This window comes from Vitis vinifera, chromosome 4 (assembly GCF_030704535.1).
Source record: "Vitis vinifera cultivar Pinot Noir 40024 chromosome 4, ASM3070453v1".
In the NCBI taxonomy this organism is placed as follows: Eukaryota; Viridiplantae; Streptophyta; class Magnoliopsida; order Vitales; family Vitaceae; genus Vitis; species Vitis vinifera.
Window position 1 is genome coordinate 20,457,688 of NC_081808.1, and position 25,415 is coordinate 20,483,102.

Below are 25,415 nucleotides of genomic sequence, written 5' to 3' on the forward strand. Positions count from 1 at the left end.
ATTTAGAGTATTTTTCATCAATAATTACTTTTTGTTTTATCATCATACATGTACTTTTATCAACATTTTATTTTATCATATATTAACATGTAGTTGTTGAATTTTATAATTAATAAGCATGTTTTTTGGATTAATTTGAGAGATTTTATAACCAACTATAATGACATGCAAGAGATAATCCTTAATTCTAATCATTGCAAGCTTTCAATTAGAAAAATGAGGAGGAAATACTTTGTCACCTACCATGAAATTTTGGCTTGTAATAAATCATTATAACTATTTTTGTTAATTCAATGGACACTATGTGGTGTTCAATTTCTAATTCATTCATTTTACACAAAAGTTTAAATTAATAATGATATGCAATTAACAAAAAAAAATCTTAATTGATGAAATTAATTGATAAGCTTAGTATATACATAAAATAATAATTTCAAAAAGAAAATCCTTAAGAATCCAAGAAAATATAAATTAATAATTGATGAAATTCATAAAAATAAAAAAATCATAACATAACATTGAATAATTTTCTAATTTTTACAACTTCTATTTTTATTTATTTAAACTTTTTCTCAAACCATTTTGTTCTCTTAAGACATTAAGTTTTGGCATTTCTCTTTCTTTTTAAAAATCTTTTTATTTTTTACAATTAATTATCTCTACTTTAAGTTTTGACATATTTCTATTCTTTACAGGTCTTCCCTTTTGTACAATTTAATTTTCAATGTATTTAACTTGGAGCACATTCATTATTTCAAATTTATAGGTCACATAGGTACACAAATACAATATATAATACTCTCCTCAAATTAATAAATATTTATTAAATAAATCAATAACACAACTAAGATAATAATAGAAGTTTTTATGGGGCATTGCAGCTTAAACAAGTTATTATCCTTATTATTGGTTTAGTTTTGTTTAATTTTTGCAATTGTCTACACCCATTAGGCCGAGGCATCACTGGGTGGGGTGCCAGAACAGGCTGTGTCCGATAAGGAGGAGGATGCGGGCTAACAGATACATACATCGATTAAATGGTTATGTGCTCAAGTACAAATAAAACACCTCTTCACATACTGAAATCCATTTAGAACTTTGATTATAAGATCCATCTGACATTTTCAAAAACTTCTAAAACGTCACCAGAAAGAATAATTTATTTTCAAGTGGAGCACAGGATCATTATAATCATTTTCCAAATCACATACACACACACAAAATTGGCTGATGCATGGGCAAATACGCTTCCTTTCACATTATCATGAAAGCTCTTAGGCTGAAAACCAAAACTGCATCTTTAAATTTCTAATTCAGTCAAGCCTCGGGTTTAGATATGCTCTGACTACTGTAGTTGCCAAATTTTCTTGAGACTGGAGCTTCAGATAGTGTATCCCATACCTGCAAGTAATCAAACCTCAATAGAATGGATTAGACAGATAAAATTACAGATGGACCAAAAATTTGGGAGGGAATTTCCACTCTACCTCCAATTTTCCCGTAGAACCCCCTATAGCCAGCAAAAAGGGTCTGTCCTCTGAGAAGGAAATGGAAAAGACAGCTCCCTGATAGCATATTAGAAAACAAATCTTAAAACCCACACACATGTTTACATACTCACACACACATGGCGCACAAAGAGGAAAAAAACACGCCAAAACCTATTTGGATTGGACTTGAAGAATAACAATGATGACATTGTCCAAGTAACTCAAGAAGACTCCCTGACCCAAAAAATGTTCACAAGAATAAATACAAAATTGAGGGTTCCTTACAGCTTTAGGATTCCTGGTTGCAACACAGGAAGGTTGGTTATTTGACAAATCCCAAAGTTTTACCTGAGGCAAAATGGAAAAAAGCTCAATCAAGAGTATAGAACCATTTGTGTAATATCCATGCAGGGTAACAAGGTAGAGGCCAACACAAAGATCATAGAAGATTACCATTTTATCTGTGGATCCGGTTGCAAGAAACTGTAGAGAAAATCAGAAAAGAAAAATTACATAAACCAAATATAGGAAGCAAGCATGCAAATATTTTTTCTAGGAGTGCCAAGATGAATATATACATTAGGTGCCAAGGGATTGTAGGAGATTGTGCAAACAGCTTGGTCATGTGCATGGAGAGTGAAAGCTGGCTTTGACTCAGAAGCCGAATCTGACTTAGCAGTACGAACATCAAAACCTTGAACTGTACCATCCTCCAAACTGACCTGAAAACATATTTGCAAATTATAAATCCTAGTTTTTTTTTTTCAATGCCACTTAACTAAAATCTTAACAAAGAAATGTCATTCAGTGCAAAATGACTTCTGCATCGCTTTTCTGTTTAAAAATCATGCAAATAAATTAAGGAAGATAGTCATGGATACAAGATTGAAGCCCGCACCACAAAAGAGTGATTAGTGTGTGGATCCCATGCCAAGCTTTCAACATCAGCTGTGACTGACCACTTAAAACCAGCATGCGTTGGTATCCTCCCATCCTTCTGCAACAGATAAGAATAGTGAACTGCAGTTCAGAGAACCAAAGGGCGGCACACTTACAAGAAAAGGAAGAAAAGGAAGGAGAAAAAAAAACAAAAACAAAAACAAATACACACAAGATAAGAAAAGAAGGATGTGGGTTGAGGTGCTCTACATCAGGCTGTATTTAATGAAATGACATTACGAATAGCAAACTAGGATCTAATATCTGCTCATTAATAGCTTTTATGAACGTGCAGAATATTAGTTCATTATGAACAGTATAATAAGCAAATATCTCCATTACCATAACTACTGAACGATCAAACGATCCACTTAGAAGAACTTGGGGCTCATGATGATTCCAGGCAACTACTTGAACCTGTAAGAAATTCATTAGAAAGAAGGTAGCAACACAAATAATAACATATGGCATTGTAAACCAGCTCAAATAAGTGAGTGCAATAATCCTAGAAGGTCATTAATCAGTAATACAACACTGATAACAAGTTACTGTAGCAACCAATTGCCAAATATAATACAGAAACCAACTTAAGTTTGTCAACAATATCCAGGCAGTATTATGACAGGGTTTGGCACTACAAAACAAGCTCCAAAAGCTCCTGCTTTCATATTCTAGATTTATCCAAAAGTTTACAACCTAAAACAAAATGGTCATTGAGGCTTTTAAACCCCAGCAAAATCTGGGGTTAAACCAAGCCCACAGCCAAACTCAAACCAGATTAGAATTTATAAATTATTGATTTTTTTAGAATCTTCTTATACTTCAAAATCATCCATTTTAAAACAGTTTATTAACATATTTGATGTAATCTTTAGATATAAGTGGCATGCAGCTTCACCCAAAAATACATGGATCGGGTTTAGGATGCATCTCTCAAACTGATGATTAATAAGGTATGCTCAAGAGTAGCAGGCAGCTCTGGACATGTACTAAACCCAACCCATTTGAACCCCTTAAATCCAAAATTGAGCTTTCAGCATAAGGACCTTGCTACACGCATGTTGATGACTCAAGTGGCTCGCTCTACCACTCCAACTGCCTGTTTACAGCTACTTGCTGAGATTCTCGACTCTGAACTGATGCCTTTCTTGGTACTCACTGAATTATCACTCAGTGGGTTATTACTATTGTGATAATAGAATACTTGTATGCCTCTATCATGATGTAACCATCTTTCTATAATCTTAATGTGAAAGTGGAGTAGCAAGAAGTTCAGATCAAAGTTTTTAAAGGCGAGGTGTAAGCCTCAAGGCATTGAGGCTTAAGCCTTTTAGGACTCTAATTTTCATAGTTAATAAATATTTAAAATAATTTTAAATCAATAAAATTAAATTAAATTAAATCAACAATAAATTCATTTTCATAAAAAACCATATTAATAATTCCATAATGTAAATTAAAAAATAATAATAATTGCAGTACATAATTATTTTTATTTGAAAAATAATAATAATAATTCAATCATAAAATTGAATATAGAAAAAAATATACTATAAAATAGGAAAAGAAAATAATAATAATTAATAAAGTAAGTGACCTATATTTCTATTTTTATTATAATATTCTTATAAATTTTATAATGATTTAATGGAATGGAAAAAAAATTCTTTCAATAAATTTAATCATAAAAAAGGGAAAAAAATAGAAATTCAACCACTGGAAATAGGAAATAGTAAATAGGAAATAATGATTTAGAATTTTAGATGCATTAAAAGGGCACGTGATAGAGCTTATAGCAGTTTGACTTTTTCCACAAATAAAAGAAAAAAAAAGACATAAAACAAAGAAACGAGAGAGATGAAGAGGGGGAGAAACAAAACAAGAGAAAGAAAACGATAGAAATGTGAGAAAAGCAAAGAGAAAATCTGCAACCCGAGAAACAGAAAAGTGGCGACCCCAATGAGAGAAAAACAGACCGAAACAATGAGGATCTTCTTGTATCTCTCTTTCTTGATTTATTTCTATTCGATTTTTAATTTTTTTTGGGCACTTCAGTACCTCTGTTGAGGCTTACGCCTCACCCAGAAGGCATGAAAAGCATGCTTGAGGTGCACCTCAGCCACGTGTTAACCCCTAAGGCATACACATTTTAGGGTTTACGTTTTTTTTTTCTTACGCCTCAAAGCGTTTGGCAACCGCCTCGCCCTGAAGCGTGCCTCGACGTGCGCTTGAAGAACGCCTTTAAAAACTTTGTTCAGATTTCATAAGCAAAGAGAAGAAGGATCAACCCTCCAATCCTAAATTATGTCCATTATCAATATAGCCCCATCTATAAGGATTTTATGTCAGAAATCGATGAAAGAACCCATACGACAAACACATGGGCATTACCCAACATAGACATAAATTTTAATTGATATTGTAATGTTCATGTGCCTATATCACATAGGTTTTCGATTTATTTTTGATGAAAAATTACAACAAAAATGCTCATTTGACCTTTAGACATAATTAAAGGTTGGCATTACTTTAAACAAAAAAAGACTTAAGAGGCCAAATTGAGACAATAGTGAAAATATAGAGAGTTTTTGTAATTTACCCTAAATTTTTTTTAAGCCATGAAGTAAAATACAACAGTGAAAGTACAAGCCAATACTTGCCTTGTCCGTATGGTGATCCATGGTGATATTGCATTCTCCTGAAGTGACATCCCAAATCTTGACTAGTTTATCAGCACTTGCACTAGCAAGTATATTCCTGCATTTAGATTTAAAGAATTTAAAAATTAAAAAAGAAAAAAAAAAGTAAAGAGAACAGTAGATCTAGCATAGACCTAGTATTATAAATTTATATATATATATATAACCATAGACAAGCACAGACCTGTATTCCTTGTTCCAAGCAAGACCAAGCACTGAATCGGTGTGACTGCCTTTTCTGTATTTGACCGATGTCTAAATAAAGCAAGTATGCAGATGGTAAGAGAAGTGACAAGAAATCAACCATCTTCAGAATCAAATCACAAAATTTTTAAAAATTGCTGCCAATATTCTGAAAACAGAATTATCATGAAAACTGGCAACAAAATAAACTTCCATTGGGTTAGCACCTTACTACAGATTAAAAAAAAATTGAAAATGGAATTATTTATAATATACAAACAAAAAGAAAATTCATAAACAGCTAGAAATTTTTTTTGTAGGAATGATCATCATTTTATAAAATATCAAGAGAAGTACCGCACAGGAAGGAAATCACAGATCCAACATTGCACTTCTCATCAGGAAACAAAACATTCATTGGTATGAACTGTTCACTGTTATGAATAGTTTTAAGCACATGTAAATAATAAGAAATCCTTCCAAAAATAGAAGGATGATAAAAAGAAAATGGAGGAAATACCTAACAAAACAGCTATATAAATCAAGGATGAAACAATAACATATACAAAATATAGACACAATGTACAACTTAAGCGGATAAAAATCCACCAAAAAAAAAAGAGAGAAATTGGATGTTTGGCTTTGTGTATTGGTAATCGATCTACATCATTAGCTAAAAGTGGGAACCAAGAAAATGAACCCAATTACTATAGCTAGATCTGGAATTTGATGAAGCCATTAAATGATTCTAATATAGGGAAATTCTTTCTGATATAGTATGCATAGATATGACCAATGCTGGAGATTTTTCTGACTTTGGAATTGGCTGAAGGACCGTTTTTCTCTTCAAAGGAAGTCTGGGCCTCTAAAAACATGGGTTTCTTCAAGTGGGAAGCTTCATGGAGAAGAATCCTAACCTTGGATCAGTTCAAAAGAAGGGGGCTGTTTTTGGAAAGTAATTATTATATGTGCACAAGTGCAAAAGAATCAGCTGACCATCTCCTCATCCATTATGGGAAAGCTAGGAGGCCATAGAGCTTTGCACAACTCCTGGATCCTCCCTTCTTTGATGAAAGAGTTACTAATGGGTTTCCATGGGAGTTTCATGGATATGAAAGAGAAAGAAGGCTAGGAGAACAAGTTCTCTATGTTTGTTTTGGACAATCTATATGGAGCAAAATCGAATATCCTTTGAAGGGGTGCAACACTCAGATAAATCCCTTAAGGAATCCTTTATTTCAGACCTTTATCATTAGTCTCACTGCTCCCTACAAGACTGTTCCCTACCAGACTTGATAGACTGGTTATGCTCAAGTAGTAAGAATGTTGATGTGGAATATGTTTGTGCTTCTTATAGCCTTTTGGCCCCTTTGAACACTTCCTATGTCGGTGGGGAAGCTCCCATTTTTTATTGGTGTTTATAATATGTTTTTTCTTTCAAATGGCCACAAATAGTACATGCTTTTTAAACATAAGTTCAAATAGCCAAGTATAGTTGAGCTCATCAATCATGCCCATTGACCAACAAATATAGCCTAACCTATACTGTTTAAGACCAATGGGTTCTCTGCCTTTACTCCTGCATCAGATATCCTTGATTACAAGATAATTGATCATGCATGGACACAAAAATGGGATACCACATGGACATGGTGACACAGTGAATCCAGACCAAAAGAGAAACAAAAAAAACACAGACAGTGAGAAACAGCAATGAGCACACGGGTGTCTTTATCCCAATATAATTATATCCAACATTTCACTGTTCCAGTCTTCATGCTTCTCTTCCTTTGACAGAGAACTTATTTTACATTACTTCTCACTTCTAGTAAAACTTTAATTGTATACCACTTAGTCTTCATAACTCAACTCTTTTATAGTATTTCAAAAAAAGCATGTCCTTGTTAAACTTCCTATGTGATGGATCCACAAAAACAGATAAATTTATGTCCTGGGCGCTCCTAGGGTCGGTCTGCTGCACATAGCACATCAACAGACACATGTTCAACACAGGCGCATTTTCTGTCCAGCAGTCTAATACGCTACTTGAAAACTAATTCATATATGGAGTTCTAGGGACTAGCCTACAGGGCAAAACATCCACTAAATACTGACCAAAATCGTTTCCAATGTGTTAATAAAAAATAGATTTGGCTTTTTTTGAGTAATTGAAAACACTTGAAAAGACTCATTTCATAAATTTCATTTGCTCGATGATAGGCATATTAAAAGAAATACCATTAACAGGGAGCTTCATCATCAGTTTTCCCTCCTTCCAAACCATTTCTAATGCTAACAAGTCAATGCAATTTCAAAATTAGAAGAAGCACACTGAGACAAATATGATCTCGTACCAATAAATGATATTAGAATTCTAGATTTACCTAAGCCTAACACTTATTTGCAATGTACGAAGAAGTGTTAATTTGAAAGCAAAAATCAGAATTCAAACCACCCAGCTTATAAGATTTTCACGAGCTGACCTTCTTTGCTTTCTTCTTCTTCTTCTCAGCAACACCACCTAATACCAAAAATGGTTGGACTTCATCAATCTGAGAACAATGAAAACAGTAAGAGATTTTGCAGTAATATCTCAAACAATAGCTTTACCAACTATAAACCAATGAGATCAAGGTCCATAGCTCACATACAATGTCAAGGTCCCATATCTCAATGGAAGTTTCCATTGAGCCTACAGCTATAAAGTTCCCTGCCAACATATGAAAATCATTTAATAAAAAAGAAAAATACAAGATAAACATCAATCTGAGAAAAATACATTGAATAAATAAAAATTGGTTGAAACAAAAATGATCAAAGATGATGTTGCATATTCAAGCTCAATGAAAGGGAAGATGATAATGAAGTGGTTAAATTTGCATTTTTCTGAAAGATAACAGAGAAGAACACAGATAGCAGATTCCAGAAACAGTGTGCTTCAGCATTGCCAGCTTACAAATGAACTAGAACTGGTTCAGAACATCACAATTGAAGCTTGAGTCTACTATCTTCACACACACACACATATATATATATATATGATCTTGTACTAAATTCTAAAGCATTGTGAGAAATATATATCTTAGGTCCAAAACAATTCAATATAAAGGTGTCCCCACACATGAGAACCTTCTTTCTCAAAGGTCTACTGATTTTTTTTCCTTTTATTTTTTTCTTTGGTAGGTACTAAAGGTCTACTGATAGATACCCCACCTCATAAAGATCCACTTCTAACACCATTATTTCTGCAATTGGCGTAATTTTGCACTACTGACTGCCTTAAATGCAATCATTGGTAAACAAATTAACTTCCCCAACAAAAAGATTATTCTATAGTATGGTATCACAAAAAAGTGAACCAGGTAAAAATTTTCAAATAAATAAAAAATAATAAAATATTAAAATTCAAAAAAAAAAAAAAAAAAAAACTCACATTTTCATCTGATACAGAGGTGAATGACACTATTGGATGGTTGTCCACATTTTACAGATGTTCTTAAATAATACAGCACACTGACAACCCAACAATAATGCCTCACCCACCATCCAAAAGCAATGGTATGCTTCTTTTCCAGAATACAATTTTACAAAGCAAAAGTAGACTCAACGAAAATTAGAAATCTTTCTAAAGCAAGTTCCCCAAAAAACCTGTTCTCATGAAGTTGTAGGATTTCTTGGAAGGAAGTCAGCAAGAAACTACAAGTTACAACCATCATGATGCACACATAAAAACACCATACAGTTTTCTTCTTCTTTTTTTTTTTTTTGATAGGTACACATAAAAACACCATACAATCCAAAAACCACAATCATAAAGGTACATAACTTAGTTAATATTACCAACATAATTGTCCTTTTATTTCACTTTCCAAAATAAGGTAAAATTTGTAAGGCCAATGGGAGATTAGGCAATCATTCTTAAACAAAATCAGCATAATAAAGCAATAAACAAAAGACATAACTTGAATGAAAAACAGAGAAGTCCACATGTGCCTGCATGCACAAATTTCAAATTTCAACCAAGAAGTGGAATGAGACGCACCTTTTTCTCCACCTTTAAGTGGGCAATCAAGCCATGCTGTGCAAAGGGGAAATGCTGGGATTATGACATCATGATGTACATACATGTTTGAATCACCATCCTCTGATTCCTCAAATATCCAAACCTGCTTGTACAGATATTGAACTAACCAATGAGGGGCAATAAATAATGGGGGGAGAGAGGGAGAGGAATGTGGGAGAGTTACTAAAGCATGTAGACTCTAGCTAACTATTACATGCCTCAAGATGACTGAGATCATCCGCATTACGTGCACAAACAATGACTGAATCCTCTGCTTTTATAGTCATATCCTCAACCTCTTCAGAGTCATCATCCTGTTCAAAAAAAAAATTGCTATTCTAGCATCACAAGTCAAAAGACACCATCAATGCCATAAATGGTATTCAAAAGTCAGTCAAACTCACATTGTTATCCTTCAGGTATGGATCCATGTCATTACTTGGGTAGTAGGTGTCCCCAAGCCCCTTGCTAAATACCTCAATGCCTGAGTTCACAAATGACAATACAACATTTTTCACAAACAAATTATGCTATAAAAAAGTCATGATTTAGAAATGCTTCCAGACCATTTCCCCCAACTCACAACCACAATAAAAAATTAATAATAATAATAAAATTAAAAATTAAAAACACCCCCAGCACAGAGTTTTGGATATAGAGATACCATCATCCTCATCATCATAATGATCCATGTCAAGTTCCTTCAGACCATCAGTTATGTCCAGGAAACTTGTTCCTGAGTTCTTTGGAGTCTTGCCCAGGGCATCTGCAGCAGCTAATGCATGGGCAACTGTATCATCCTGCTTGGCAGCATCAGCATCCATAATTTCATCATCTTCCTCGCTTTCACTATCTCCACTGCATAAAAAAAAATGCATCAGAAGCACAGAATGGGCTGCAACATAGTACTCAAAACAACAATGCAGACCCAATTCTTCCAATCACAGTTTTTTTTCTTTTTTTTCCATTTAGAATATAACATTTTCCACGTATATCCAAAAAAATAAAATAATGGTAATAGGTAATATACTTAGTGACAAGCAAGGATGAAAATATTGGTTTTGAGAGATATATTGGTAACTTGATTTTACAGATATATAGGGATTTATCAGGAAATATCGATGGATGTTTTTACATAAAATAACAATGAACCAAAAATTAATCAAAACTCATGAAAATATGGGTAAAAACTCTAAAAAATGATAAATAAGAAATAATACATATATTCAAATTTTTCTTTAAAAAAAAAATATATGTATAATATGTTTTGTGACATTTTGTAATAATAGACCAAATTTAAAAACAAATTAAATTTAAAATTATAATATATTTAGTTTGGAATAAGTTTTTTATTTAAAAATATTAATAATTTTATTTTTAAATTTATATTTGTTTTGCATTAAAATATTATATAAGGAATCGTAAGGTGATTAAAATTGATTTATTTATAATAATTTTATTTTAATTAATTTATATAGTATATATGAATTTGTATGTGCAAACATAACACAACAAGACATTCGGTCTAGTGGTTCCCACAAACGAAAATCACACATGAGCACTCAGGTTCAAACCTTGGCTTGGTAGTGTTTGTGCACCTTTATTTTATATTTTAGCTTTAGCTTAAAAGCTATCCCACATCAGAAATAGAAAGAGAAAAAATGGTGAATTTATTGAGGAACCCACCTTAATGGACTACAACTACACTTGGGCCGTGTGGGCCTTCACTAATGGGCTGGATATGGATCCAGCCATATGAGAGATTTTTTAAGAAATAGTTAATGCTGACATGACACTGATTAGATCAGCAACATTACTGAAAAATCGGTATAATATCTGTATGTCACCAAAATATCGATGATAAATGCAGAAAAAAATCGAAATTTCAGTTGAAGGAGATATCGATGCACTTATCATGTCAGGCAGGCCTGACACCCAATATTTCAACTAAAAATTGGGGATATATCCCAATTTTTCTATCCTTGGTTACAATAATCCATAGATAACCCAAATGCCAGATTGTTATAATAAAATGAACCCATGCATATATGGACTGAAGGTAGATCTCCTATGACTAACAAGTTGGTAGGACTTTACTCTAAAGAAAGCTGAACCACAAAACATGGGATCAAGCAGAATAAAAGTGGGAAACAGCATTGCCAGCCTCATGACATGTAGAACAAATAAGAACCAAATTCCAAGAAGAAATAGCAATCATGTAACAAATCATTCAAAGATCTTATCATCACTGGTAAGATACCTTCTCGTCTTATTTAAGTGAATAACTGGCTCATGCCAAAGTTTTATCATGTAGACTGGAGGCCTATAAGAGCCAGGAAAGTAAATGATTGAAGGGAATACTGTGACATTAAATTTCCCAACAGTGGAAAAATATACTCAACTCAAAAGGCAACGCTTTAGATTTAAACAGTTTACTGTGGGCTTTACATTGATCAATTTAGAATAGTTTAAGAAGCATTGCTAAAGTTCTCCTGGCTAATCAAATAGCCCTTTTCCTTTGAAGTAACCAAAATTTAATTCAGGATCCAACAAATAAGTAAATATACTTTAGGCAAAAGAGCTTTGACCCACAAGGAATCTTAAGGAAATGCCCTTCCTACATGATATCAACCCTAGCCTTTTGTATAGACTTCTTATTCTTGTCATTGCAATAGCATTGGTAAACATTTCCTACTAATTGTTGTGCCCTTATTTATTCAGTTCTTTCCTAACAGACTCGTTTCTTCAGTGCAAAATGCTTATATACATGCACACAATGAACAATGTAGGAGTTTAATCTGCAAAGCAACAATAGTAATGACTTGTCAAGGTCTACCAATATTAGACTAAATACACCAGAGGAAATAAGTATGAATACACAAACACACGGAGGGCTAGAAAGAAAATTTTTACCATCTCTCCAAAGCACCGTTCTTGAGCATCTCTTCAATTTCCTCCTTTGAAGGTGGCTCAACCACCGAAGGAACAGACTTTGACACCCCTTTTGGGATCCATGAAATAGCCGCTATCATTCTTATTCACACCACAGTGTTCTATCTGAAACCAATTCAAAACCACAGCTCTAAAGGATGAAAATATAGGAATTTAAATGGAGATATCCGGATTGCTGAAACGCTAATCATATTGAAGAAGAAGAAGAAGAAAAATAACATTAAGGGTCAGGATTACCTCTGGGATGAATGGGGGGCGATTGTTTCTTGTATCTCCGTCCCCTCTCCCTCTGAGAAAAAGGTGAAACAAACCCTAGCTCTTTGAACCGACCAGCATAAAAAACTCCTACTACGACCTATACCGTATCTACAAATTCAATAAAGCCACCATGTATTACTTATATGATGTACAAATGGAACGAAATCTTAATGAATCTCCACCTAAAATAAATTTCGGAAATACTTTCGGAATTTATCCGAGATATTTTGGAAATCTCTGATCAATCCGATAGCAAGAGAGGATAGTGGGAGAGGAGAAACCGGAGAGTGAGACAGAGGCAGCGCGAACAGAGCATAGGGTTTTGGAGAGTTGGGTTTTTAGATGAAGATGGGTATAGCGCGTGGCCATCGCGTGACTGCCATTCATGGGCCGAAGAGGTGCCAAAAGTTCACTGTGGGCTTTAACATTCTCACAGCCCAAACGTTTGCATTATGGGCTCAAGCAGTGGGCCAAATTTTGGGACCCCAGAATCACTTTGAAAACTCAAGGTAGCCATCAGAATTGCTAAACAAGGCATCCTGATTCCGAAAGCTGGTCACTGAAATCAGCCATTGTCATCATCACAAAAATGGCGACAACCCTTTTGGACACCACCCCATCTTCACCAGTCTTGATGTGCTTCACTGTAAACCCTATCTCCCAAATTCGAAATCCATCAAATAACAGATTTTTGTCCCCTCCCACTCATCTATTGTGCATCATGTCTTATAGGAGAGTATATTTGAGGGGCATTTCATAATTTTTTAACACTAGTCAAGTACAAAAAAAAACCCTAAAAAACACACAGTGAGATCGGGGATGTGGAGCAAAGTTATTACAAATATATGATAATTTTGGCGAGGTGAACGGATAAATTTTTTTTAAAACCAAAATCGTTTTTTCAAAAAATCGGCAAAATCGGCGAAATATCGGTGAAGCACCGATAAATCGGAGAAAAATCACAAGTGGATCTGACGCGCGGAGCAACCGGAGGAGAATTTCAAAATATCGCCGATATTTCGGTATTTTTACCGATTTTTCGGAAAATTTCCCGATATTTCCTACCAGTCCAGCCCGCGCACAGGATACAAAATCTGGCTCAAAAATCGTGGATTTAGGGTTCGTGAAATTTAAATCCAATGGCACAACAGCAAAGAGACCCTTAAAACAGATCTAGAAAACACAGGGAGCAAAAGAAAAGCAAATTTTTTGGTTTTCTTTGGGGGTTTTGAATGGATTTTCTCAGAAATCAAACGAGGATGAATTTTCCCGGAAATCGAATGGGGGATGGATTTTCTTGGGAATCAAACGGGGGTTGCAAAAAAAATAATATCAACGTGATTAGATTAGTACCTGCGAGGATTGAGAGTGGCAGAGGAAAACAGGTATTTTTTAGGAATTCTCTCGGCTGGAGGGCAACTTCAGAAAAGGGATTTCTCTCGGCTGGAGGGCAACTTCGGCTGGAGTAACTCAAGTGGGTAGCCCTTTTAATTTTTAGATTTAGTAGAGGTAAAAAATAAATAAAAAATCATGAGAACAATTTTCCTCAATCCATATAAATAATTATAAATTATCCAATTTTATTTTGATTATTAAATAAATTAATATTAATAAAAAAAAGTTGTTACTATATATTTTTAATAAAATTTTAAAAATTAAATCTCAAATAAAATATTTTAAATAAATTAATTTAATTTTTATTTAAAATATAATAAAACATGTTTTAATAAAAATATTTTAAAATTTTTTAAATAAATATTATCTTCAACAAGTTGGGTCCTCTTCATCTAACAATATAATGAAACTATATCGATCTCCTCCTTATTATAAGGACTATTACAATCTCATATGTATTATATTTATGTATAAATTATTTTTATTCATTAAAATCAAATATTTTTTTAACTCAATTCTAACTTTATACACTTTTAAAATTCAAATATCGAATCTACCAATATACCTTTGTTTACGATATTTTTCTACTTAATTATATATATGTCAATTAATATTTCGAATCTACCAATATACCAAGTGTAGTTGTAGGCCATTAAGGTGGGTTCCTCAATAAATTCACCATTTTTTCTCTTTCTATTTCTGATGTGGGATAGCTTTTAAGCTAAAGCTAAAATATAAAATAAAGGTGCACAAACACTACCAAGCCAAGGTTTGAACCTGAGTGCTCATGTGTGATTTTCGTTTGTGGGAACCACTAGACCGAATGTCTTGTTGTGTTATGTTTGCACATACAAATTCATATATACTATATAAATTAATTAAAATAAAATTATTATAAATAAATCAATTTTAATCATCTTACGATTCCTTATATAATATTTTAATGCAAAACAAATATAAATTTAAAAATAAAATTATTAATATTTTTAAATAAAAAACTTATTCCAAACTAAATATATTATAATTTTAAATTTAATTTGTTTTTAAATTTGGAAATTTTTTTTTTAAAAGAAAATATATTTTTTTTCATGGGAACTCGTCTCGGTGAAGAGACGAGTTCCCTTGAGGAATTTTTTTTTTTTTTTTTTAATTTGGGAATTTTTTAAAAAAAATATTTTTTTTTACATGGGAACTTGTCTCTTCAAGAGACGAGTTCCCTTGAGGAAATTTCTTTTTTTTTTTTAATTTGGGATTTTTTTAAAAAAAATATTAATTTTTTTCATAGGAACTCGTCTCTTCAAGAGACGAGTTCCTTGAGGATTTTTTTTTTTTTTTTTTATTTGGGATTTTAAAAAAATATATATATTTTTTTTTTCATGGGAACTCGTCTCTTGAAGAGACGAGTTCCCCTGGAGGATTTTTTTATATATATAATTTGGATTTTTTTTTAAAAAATATATATTAAATTTTTTAATGGGAAATCGTCTTGGGGATTTTTTTTTAATTTGGGATTTTTAAAAAAAAATATTAAATTTTTTTAATTTTGAAATATATTTAAAATCATCTTTTGAAAAGACGATTTTGGTTTTAAAAAAAATTTATCCGTTCACCCTCTTTCCTAGGTGGCAAAAACTACCATATATTTGTAATAACTTCTTTTACTACAATAATTTAATAATAACTTTTTTAAATTACCGTACTATTGAGAAAAGTCCGGCGAAAAAGGTAAAAGTAAAACGAACGTGTCAAAAATGTCAAGTTAATTTGTAGACCCCGCATTTTGCTCGATGCATTCTCACTCGATAGCGTGACTCGCTTTCAATTTATTCGGTGAAAACATTAATTTTTAGAAAAAGACTTGGAATTGCCACTTATTTTTGTTTTATTTTTTAAGAAAAAAATAAAATAAGAAAGACAAACCCTAAGTGTGAGAAAAGATAGTCTGTGAAAAACCAAACCTGAGTTCGGGGGTTAGGTTACTTATTGGGAAGGTACGGTAAAGACCATAACACCTCTTTAAACCCCTAAAAATAGGTCTCTACTAAATAAGGTGAAGCAAACATGACAATTAACTAGGAAAGTAATGGATACCAATGAAATAATCAAATAATAAAACGAATTATGCATAAAAATAAGCAAAGTGGGAGTGATAACGTACCTTAACAGTAAGTAAGAGTGCCATAAAAATAGAAACAAGGTTTGCTCAAGTATAAAATTATCGCATGTATACCAAAGAGCAAGCCAAAAATCAAGTAATATCCATTAAGCGTGACAGTCAACAATCAAAAGAGAAAAACTCATATGTAAGGCTCCCACTAAAGCCCAATTGATCTTGCATGAATTAATCAAACAAATTCCCTTATTTTGGAATTATAACAATTATCTTCATGCTTATTAAAAATCAAGGAAAACGAAAAATTATTTTAAAATCAAAGAAAATTTGTTAAAGTGCTTACATGAAATGAAATGTAGCAAGTTTATTAAAACGAAATAAAATCCTAATAAACAATAAAAAGTCGTAGGATTAATGAGAACTAGAGTGGACTTAAAATTATTTGAAAGAAAACTAGAATTTAGAAAATTATTTGAAAATTGAAATTTTGAAGATTGGAATTTTCGAAAATTAGATTCAAAAGAAATTGGAGCTTCAAAAATTATTTTAAAAAATTGGAGTTTTGAAAATTTTTGAATTTAAGAATTGGAATTTTAGAAATTAAATTTAAGAATTGGAATTTTGGAAATTAAATTTGAAAGAAATTGAAATTTTGAAAAATTATTTGAGAATTGGAGTTCTGAAAATTAAATTATGAAAATTGGAAACTTGAAAATTATTTAAAAATGGAAGTTTTGAAAATTAAATCTAAAAATTGGAATTTTGAAGATGGAATTTTTTTAAAATAAATAAAATAATAATAATAAGGAAAATAATAATGATTAAATAAATAAATGTGAAAATTGGAATTTTGGAAACTGAAAATTAAATTTGGAAATTAGAATTTTGAATAATTATTTAAAGATATAATTTTAAAAATAAATAAATAAATAAAACAATAATAATAACGAAAATAATAATGATTAAATAAATAAATGTGAAAATTAGAATTTTGGAAATTGAAAATTAAATTTGGAAATTAGAATTTTGAAGAATTATTTAAAGATAGAATTTTAAAAATAAATAAATAAAATAAAATAAAATAATAATAATAACGAAAATAATAATGATTAAATAAATAAATGTGAAAATTTGAATTTTAGAAATTGGAAATTAAATTTGGAAATCGGAATTTTGAAGAATTATTTAAAGATAGAATTATTTAAAAAATAAATAGATAAATAAATAAGTAAAATAATAATAATAACAAAAATAATAATAATTAATTAAATAAATGTTAAAAATGGAATTTTAGAAATTGAAAATTAAATTTGAAAATCAGAATTTTGAAGAATTATTTAAAGATGAAATTTTAAAAATAAATAAATAAATAAATAGATAAAATAATAATAATAATAATGAAAATAATAATGAATAAATGCAAAAATTGGAAATTTGGAAATTGAAAATTAAATTTGGAAATCAGAATTTTGAAGAATTATTTAAAGATGGAATTTTAAAAATTGAATTTAAAAATTCGAATTTGAAAAATTAAATTTTGATATCAAATGGTGGTGAATTAATTAAAAAAAAAATGTAGTCCTTGAGTGATATACTATACAATGCAAAAAACCCTATTCGGATCCCATACAGTTACATTCTTGCTACATCTTCAATTTTTCACCTTTGCTTTGGCTAAAGGAGTAGACTTGGGCTATTGTGTCATTGTCACTGGCAGGGAGCACCATGTTCCTTGTTTACCAAAGTTACTCTCCAAGTCATGATCAGTCGCTTACCATACACCCGTGTAACCCAACAAATACATGTAAAGATAGTAAGACCCCAAAACAGTAGCATTCAATATTAAGAGAATCACTTAGAGGCTCGACGAACATCATAACCCTTGCTTCATCTTCTTTCTCACCATTGTACTAAGCGAGCACAAACAAAATTACTGCAGCCCGGAATAGAGCCCGAACCAGAATATCCTGAAGCTGCTCCAAAATGATTGCCCTTCTTGATACCGACAATAGTGCATCCATAATTTGAGAAATTTTGAACGGCGGTGACGACATTTGCGGTGTTGAAGAAGCCTCGAGCGTGAGCGGCGATGAACATGAATGAGCACATCAGTTGCACTACTAGCCGATGAGTAACTCCAGTGACAAACAACCATATATGAAAATAGCCAACGAAGCACCGTATCGCCCCTGCCACTCATGCGGTTTATCGGCTTTGGACGAATAATCAAGCAGGATAACCAATGTAGAATCATCCATTTAGGCTTGGACTCCAGATTTTCATCTTCCAATATTAAATCCTCAACTTCTGGAACAAGGTGAGTAACATTTGATTCTTTTCTAATGAGGATTGTGAAGACTTGATGAAGCAAACCACAAGACTCCTATTCATGCTGAGCAGAAGTAGCGTCATGCATGGATATGTTCCCCAACTAGACTGTGGCTATGGGCATATCGGGTAGTGAAAGGAGCAGGTTTAGTAGGTATGGAGAGATGGAGATATGGTAGTGAAAGAAAATGGGTTTAATGGGTTTGGAAAGATGGGAAGTGATGGTGGGATGGGTGCCGGCTGCTGGGAGTGAGTGTGATAGATGGCAGAGATGGTGATCAAATGGGAAATGGGTAATGGTGTGGATATGGGAGAGGAGGCAACCAGTCTTGAACAATATTCAATGGATTTAAAATTTTGACCTTACAGCCTCCATCGACGAAGAAAGAGAAATACAAACAAAACAAAAAATAACCCCAAGAAAAGCGAACAAGTAATCAAACCCTTAAACTAAATCTTGTTTCATGTGTTAATCAAAAGATCCAGAACAGATGGGAGAAACAGGGAGCAACAACATGATTAATAAAATTTCGAGCTCCAAAACAAATCTATACAACGATTATTTATCAGAGAAGCCCAAGGAACCAGGAAACAACCAAAACAGAGCAAGCATGGAAGTAAACTTGGATTCAATACAGCTCAACACGCAACAAAAATAAACTAACGATGCTCAGGCAATAGGAAAAGATGATAAAAACCAGTGATAATGGGGAAGAATGAATAAGAAGTGCACAAAAAAATATATATAAAAAAAAAATACCTAAAATGCTCATTTCTCCCGAATATTTGCAGAGAACCCCCCTTCCCCGCCCCACCAGCTCTCACCCCGCTTATCTTCCAAGCTACCTCCAATTTTTCTCCGAACCCCTCTTCAACCTCTCTTGCTCCCTTTTAAGCTTCCTGCCCCCTGTTTCTTCTTCCTTCATAAGCTACTACCAGCTCTATTGCTCCTTGTTCAAGGAAGATGTCACCACCCTCAACCACCACCATGGTGAGTTGGTGAAGTCCTCTGCCACATGTCTGAGCATGCAAATCACCTAGCCCTCCACTCATTGCCTAGCTCACTCTCGGGGTGATAAGAAGAAAAAAAATCTTCCATCCGAGGGGGTCTACATAATTATTTTTAATTATTACTTAAAATTCCTTTTTATTTTAACTCATTATTAAATTATTTTACCTAACACCCTTTAAATTTGATATAGTGTGTATCTAATAAATATTAATAAATAAGCATACATTATTTATTACGAAATTTAAAAAAAATCAAAAACAAAATTATTAATATTCATTAAATAAAAATTTATTAGAAATAATATTTCTTAAATTTTTTTAAAAAGCTAAAATAATAATCAAACTATATTTCTAACTTTTTATTAAATTAAAATAAAATAAATTATACTTCAATCATAATCTTTTAAAAAATATATTAAAGTTATGTATAAAAGCAAGGCCATTTATAATATTAAAAAGAGGTAAATAAAGTTTTATACCATTATTATAAGTAAAAAAAAAACTAAATTTTAAGTTTAAAAAAAAAGCTTAAATTTTAAATTCAAATAATTATTTGAATTTTGAAATTAATTTATTTTTACCTATAATTCTATGTAAATAAATAAATTATTTATAGAAAAAGGAAATGAGAGAAAAATGAGATAGAATTTTTACGGTTCTTTGAGGAATAAGAAGATTATATACATATATTTTGTTCTAAAAAATATCTTAAAAGCGTAGGTAATTTTATAAATCGAAATTTGCATGTACAGATTTTATTATGTCACATGTATTTTTTCTTTTAAAATAACAATATATATATATATATATATATATATATATATATATATATATATATATATATATATATATATATATATATATATATATTTTCTTTTAAAATAATAATAGTAGTTTTGATTAAAAAAAATTATATCTCAGTAGAGTAATACCATCTCCATGGATAGTGTGTGGGGTTCCCCTCCACGTGTCCCTTTCAAACTTAAGACCCCTTGGGCGTCTAGGGCAAGTATGTAACCTGTTTGGGATTATTCCATTTAGACTAAGATAAGTTTATGTAACCCGTTTTGGATTATTCCGTCCAGACCAAGATAAGTTACTTCTGATATAAAAAATGAGAGGGTTTCCTTCTCCCACAAGGTCAGACGGAATCGACTGGGCTCACTGGACTCTTAGACGGGAAGATCTGTCTAGTCTAGTCTTTAAGACTTCTGGCATATGTGATCAGTCACGCATGACGTCTGATCGCTAGCCTAGACACTAACATCCGAGCGATGGACGGGACTCCATTTACGTCCAAAAGTATCATGCATGACGTTTGATCGCTGGCCCAGACACCTGACATCTGAACGATGGACGAGACTCCATTTACGTCCAAAAGTCAATGTCAATTAATTGTTGCATACAATCCCAAACACTAACAGGCTAAATGGATGGTCAGTTGCACGGTCCAAGACTTTGGCACGTCAGCAGATGACACCTCTCAGCTACCTTGATTTGTGATGATTGACCAGCCGCCCTAAGGGCAATCATCATTACCATAAAGGGTAGAGTGCATAGTTAGCACTAGATGAGCATACATACATTCACTCTCTCCCACAAAATAGTTAGAGTTATTCTTGTCTGACTTAAACTTCGGAGGGGCATGCTTGGACCATTCGTCAGGATATTTTTTTGTGCAAGAAATAAGTCCTTCTGGTTTCAGTGCATTTGGACGGGTTCCTCAAGAAGCACGAAGAAGGGAAGAAGTCCGTCTAACTTCAACGAAGCTAGACGAATCTGGTTCCAGTTGGTTTGACGCTAACAGATAAGTGAATTTATAAAAGAATTATGAAATAGGTAGTCGAATTTTTAATCAAATTTCAGCCTACTATATATTAGGAATAATCATTGTAATCAAAATAAATAAATAAGTATGAAAGGGATAAGATTTTTTACATGGAAACTCCACACTAAATATATGGTGATAAAAAACCATGGATCCAAAACCTCAAATTTAAATTATATGAGAAGATTCATTTTTTAAAACCTATCAGAATCATTTTGAAAAATTGAAAATTGTAGTTCAAAAAAACACGTTTAGGTATATATTCTAAAAAAACTAGTGGAATTTGAATCGATTTAGAAATCATATTTTATTAAAAATTTAAGAGTTTTAAAAAGATTTGAAATATCTTATATTTTTAATCTAAAAAAAAAAGATTTGTAAAAAAAAATTCTATTTAAAATTCTTAATCTTAAATCTTTAATTTAAAATTTATTTTAAAAAAAATTCTATTTAAAATTCTTAATCTTAAATCTTTAATTTAAAATTTATTTCCAAATTATTTTTATTATTTGGAAAGATTTTTTTTTAATTTTAATTCTTAATTTTAAATTATTTTCAAATAATTTAAAAGGATTTCATAATTTCAATTAAAAAATATTATTTAAAATTTCTTTCAAAATTCTTATATTAATAGCAACCTTGAATTTTAATGGAGAGTAAATCACAATCTAAAGATTTTTCTTAGGCCAGGAAATAATTAGAACAAAATTACCACATATAGACTCATTGTCTTAATATTATATATTTTTTATAAATATTAATTTTACCATTATTAATGTTTGCATTTGATAAATATTAATTTTTATTTTTATTTTAATTAAAAAAAATGAAAAAGGGATATGAATAGGAATTTATAGTTTAAAAAAATATGTTACTTTTATCTAAATAAGTGCAAGTATATTAGACCTTGCTTTATTTTCCACCCTTCCCTTCATATTTTGAAAAAAAAAATTCTAATTTTGGAAAAAAAAAACTGATTTTCATGTATAATTTAGTTAAAGAGCTAATTGCGATTGTGATGAATACCTAATGTCAACCCTGAGGGGTAGCTTAGTTGGTCCAAAGTTTGCATTCAATTGTCACCAATTCGAGTTATCTCAAGGCCACTAGAGGATTTACTTGGTTAACTTCAGGCTACCCAGGATTAATGGATATTTTTACACAAAATAATTAATAAAAATTCAAAAAATATTTTTAAAAAAATCTAGAAAATTATATAAGAAGTAAAAATAGATATTTTAAAGTTATATATATATAATTTGTTTTATTTGATAATAACATCCTCTACAATGATAAAAAAACATAAATTTTATAAATATACATTTATTATTAAGTTGTATTATAGATTATTTTGTAATATTATTATGATAATATGTCTAATTTTAAAATATATTTAATATTAAAATTATGATCAATTTTAATTTAAATATATTCAGATAAATAATAATATATGGATAATTTTTTTAATATTTATATTTATTATATTTAATAAATATATAGATTATATAAAAAAACATAAAATTAAGTTTTTATATTTTTGGTAATAAATTAAATCAAATATAAAAATAAAATAATTATAATTTATTTATTTAATAATAAAAAATTCGGTGAAATATAAAAAAAAATATCTAAAAAAATTAATAAAATATAGGTTGAAACACAAAAAAAAAAATAAAAAAAATAATAAAATATCAGTAAAATATCCCGAAATATCTACCATCTTCTTCCATCTTCCAGATATTTGTATGGATATCATATATCATGTATATCCGATTGAGAACAGCGTTGATTGTTCCATGCACCGCGCAAGATTCATGAGAGTTGGTGTAGGATTTGGGTGTGGTGACACGCTCCTCTGGATGATCAGAATTGGAGAGAGCCTTCCCACACGTCTACCGCGTGAGGCCTCACGACAAAATGGACCTCTGATCAACGTGCCCAACCACTCCACTACCAGGCCAGATTTTTACAGCCCAATATAAAATTTGTTCCTTTTTCTTTATTGTTTGACAGCAATGTCATTTTTAATGTATCCAACAATATTTTACACGGTTTTTTTGCTTTAATAAAATAGAATTAATAAATAAATGAATTTTTTTATTTAATATAAAATTAATACTATTTAATTATTATATATATATATATTATAAAGGTACTTTAGAAAGAAAAAAAAAATCGGAGGAAGGAGCTAGAAGGAAGCCAGAGAGGCTTTACGAGGGTGAAGTTACGACTTTCATGGTAAAGCAATGGATGGCACAGATGCCATACTTTGTTCAAGGTTTATGTCGGTCTTGTTGTACGGAATGATGAAAATCCCTGGTGCTTATCCCCACTGCTGTCCTTGCATGATAGGCTACGTCAACTCTTTAGACGTTCTCCCTTGCCACGTGCCCTCCAACATCCTTACCATCCGGAGTCACTTCCCTTCCTGCTTTTAGTCAATCTTATCTCTAACCCCCCACATGAAACCATACTTGTCTGTTTTCTACACTGCCACGTGTCCTCCCATCCTTTACGTGGTACGAGCTTCCTCTTCACATGGCACGTGTACGATCATCCTGTCATGCACCTTGAGCTCCTCTGCTCCCAGAGTCGCACCCCCACCGACTCCATTGCCTATATAAATCCCAAACCTATTCCCCAACCTTTCATTCATCATCAGACGAAACCAAGCTTACTGATTGATTCCGATTTCTTGTTGCCGCTTTCATACTCAGTTCCGTTTCAAATTTCATCGATCGTTTCAACACAATGGCATATCAGCAAGATCCATGCGCCAACCCAACGCATCAGACTGGCAAGACCGGAGGCCAGACCGACCAGTATGGAAACCCAGTCCATCAAACCGAGGCCATGGGCGCGTATGGTGCGGGAACTGGCACTGGTATGCATGGTGGGGAGCATCAGCAGCAGCCCCACCAACAACCCGGCGTGCTTCATCGCTCCGGCAGCTCTGTAAGTTGCCATGCCAAATGCCAAATCGTTATTAATTAGCTTTGATATCTTGGTTTTGTTATTTTGACTGGATTTGATACGCAGTCATCCGAGGACGATGGGCAAGGTGGGAGAAGGAAGAAAGGGATGAAGGAGAAGATAAAAGAGAGGATACCGGGCATGGGACGCAAGGACGAGCAGAAGCATACGAGCGCCACAAGTACGCCGGGGCAGGGGCAGCAACAGAAAGGAATGATGGAGAAGATCAAGGAGAAGCTGCCTGGGGGCCACTAGGTGTGTCTGGAAATGAAGGGGACGTGGTCTAATCGTTTGTAACTGAAACGAGAGTCTAGGTCCATAGGTCATAGGTGAATGGGTGATGCATAAGCGTTTGGTTATGAACCAGACGAGTCTAAATTGAGTTAATAAATTGCTGGACTGCTGCTATATGCAGCCCGGCATCTGCTTTCTGCTTTCTCAATGTAGTCCCTGTATGCCTGTCCTCTTCGTATATTAGTAGCTGAGTGCTTATTAATGCTACACTTATGTTGTCATTTTTCATAAACTAGATTTTGTTTTGGTGTTACCACCCCCAATCTGACTTCATGCTTAAGCGCAAGTTTATCGTGCTTTAATTTGATCAAATCTTGATATATTCAGGTAACCCTGTACATGCTGCAATTCAGGTCTTGCAGAAACCACATGTTCACAACGAATAATAAATGTAAATAAATGGCTACAGCAAGTAAGAGCATGTATTAGAAGAGTAAAAAAAAAAAATGGTGAAAACAGTACCCACGAAATATATACTACAACGTTTAAAAAAATTAGGGCGTCATGGAGATAAAAACTAGGCATCACAAAGACAAACAATCCGACAAAGTATGATTTCTATATATATGTTCAATTCATAAAATTATATAAAAATGAATATTTGATAGAAGGAATATTAATTATATAAAAAAGAATATTTGATGGTTTACCATTGAATGCTTTCTCATTTTTTTCCCCTAAAGGGGCAGTTCTTCACACCTTCCCCTTCTTTTACCCACAAAAGCATCATCCCATCTAAGCAAGTTTTCCCTTATAGTGAAATGCAAAACCTATTGCTAATATACTAGTCTTGTTGCAAAACAGAAAATGATGGTCATTAATTTATTCTTCTTTACCATAACATACTAGTCTTGTTACAAAATAGAAAAAGATGGTCATTAATTTATTC

General features: G+C 32.1%; 2 protein-coding genes across 6 annotated transcripts; one reads left to right on the plus strand and one right to left on the minus strand.

Annotated features, from left to right (window-relative positions):
- Positions 1 to 1,071: 1,071 nt before the first annotated feature.
- Positions 1,072 to 14,116, minus strand: LOC100257466 (uncharacterized WD repeat-containing protein C17D11.16). 5 transcript variants are annotated; one of them, XM_059736430.1, is made up of 19 exons: positions 13,938 to 14,041; positions 12,866 to 13,237; positions 12,564 to 12,692; positions 12,288 to 12,431; positions 10,039 to 10,232; positions 9,779 to 9,858; positions 9,593 to 9,688; positions 9,354 to 9,477; positions 7,963 to 8,021; positions 7,795 to 7,863; positions 5,313 to 5,383; positions 5,090 to 5,186; positions 2,772 to 2,846; positions 2,389 to 2,487; positions 2,069 to 2,212; positions 1,944 to 1,973; positions 1,776 to 1,838; positions 1,488 to 1,565; positions 1,072 to 1,401 (listed from the first exon to the last, which is right to left on the minus strand). In XM_059736430.1, the coding sequence occupies exons 4-19, from the start codon at positions 12,404 to 12,406 to the stop codon at positions 1,318 to 1,320; spliced, it is 1,482 nt and encodes a 493-aa protein (XP_059592413.1). In that variant the 5' UTR covers positions 12,407 to 12,431; positions 12,564 to 12,692; positions 12,866 to 13,237; positions 13,938 to 14,041; the 3' UTR covers positions 1,072 to 1,317. The 5 variants fall into 5 exon arrangements, with proteins under 5 accessions (XP_059592413.1, XP_010649103.1, XP_059592414.1 ...); XM_010650801.3 differs by lacking the exon at positions 12,866 to 13,237 and having other exon boundaries at positions 13,938 to 14,116; XM_059736431.1 differs by lacking the exon at positions 12,866 to 13,237 and having other exon boundaries at positions 12,288 to 12,456; positions 13,938 to 14,042.
- A 9,810-nt stretch (positions 14,117 to 23,926) lies between these two features.
- LOC100232959 (dehydrin) lies at positions 23,927 to 24,875 on the plus strand. Its single transcript, NM_001281292.1, is given in 2 exon segments — positions 23,927 to 24,214; positions 24,299 to 24,875. Coding segments are annotated over 2 exon segments (393 nt in total). The 5' UTR covers positions 23,927 to 24,010; the 3' UTR covers positions 24,488 to 24,875.
- Positions 24,876 to 25,415: the final 540 nt, after the last annotated feature.

Excerpts from the sequence above, each read along its gene's own strand:
- LOC100257466 (XM_010650801.3), bottom strand. The coding sequence starts at position 12,406 with ATGATAGCGGCTATTTCATGGATCCCAAAAGGGGTGTCAAAGTCTGTT. Across the intron at positions 9,689-9,778 it reads CATACCTGAAGGATAACAAT|GATGATGACTCTGAAGAGGT; the intron begins GTGAGTTTGACT and ends TTTTTTGAACAG. Across the intron at positions 8,022-9,353 it reads ACTTAAAGGTGGAGAAAAAG|GGAACTTTATAGCTGTAGGC; the intron begins GTGCGTCTCATT and ends ATATGTTGGCAG.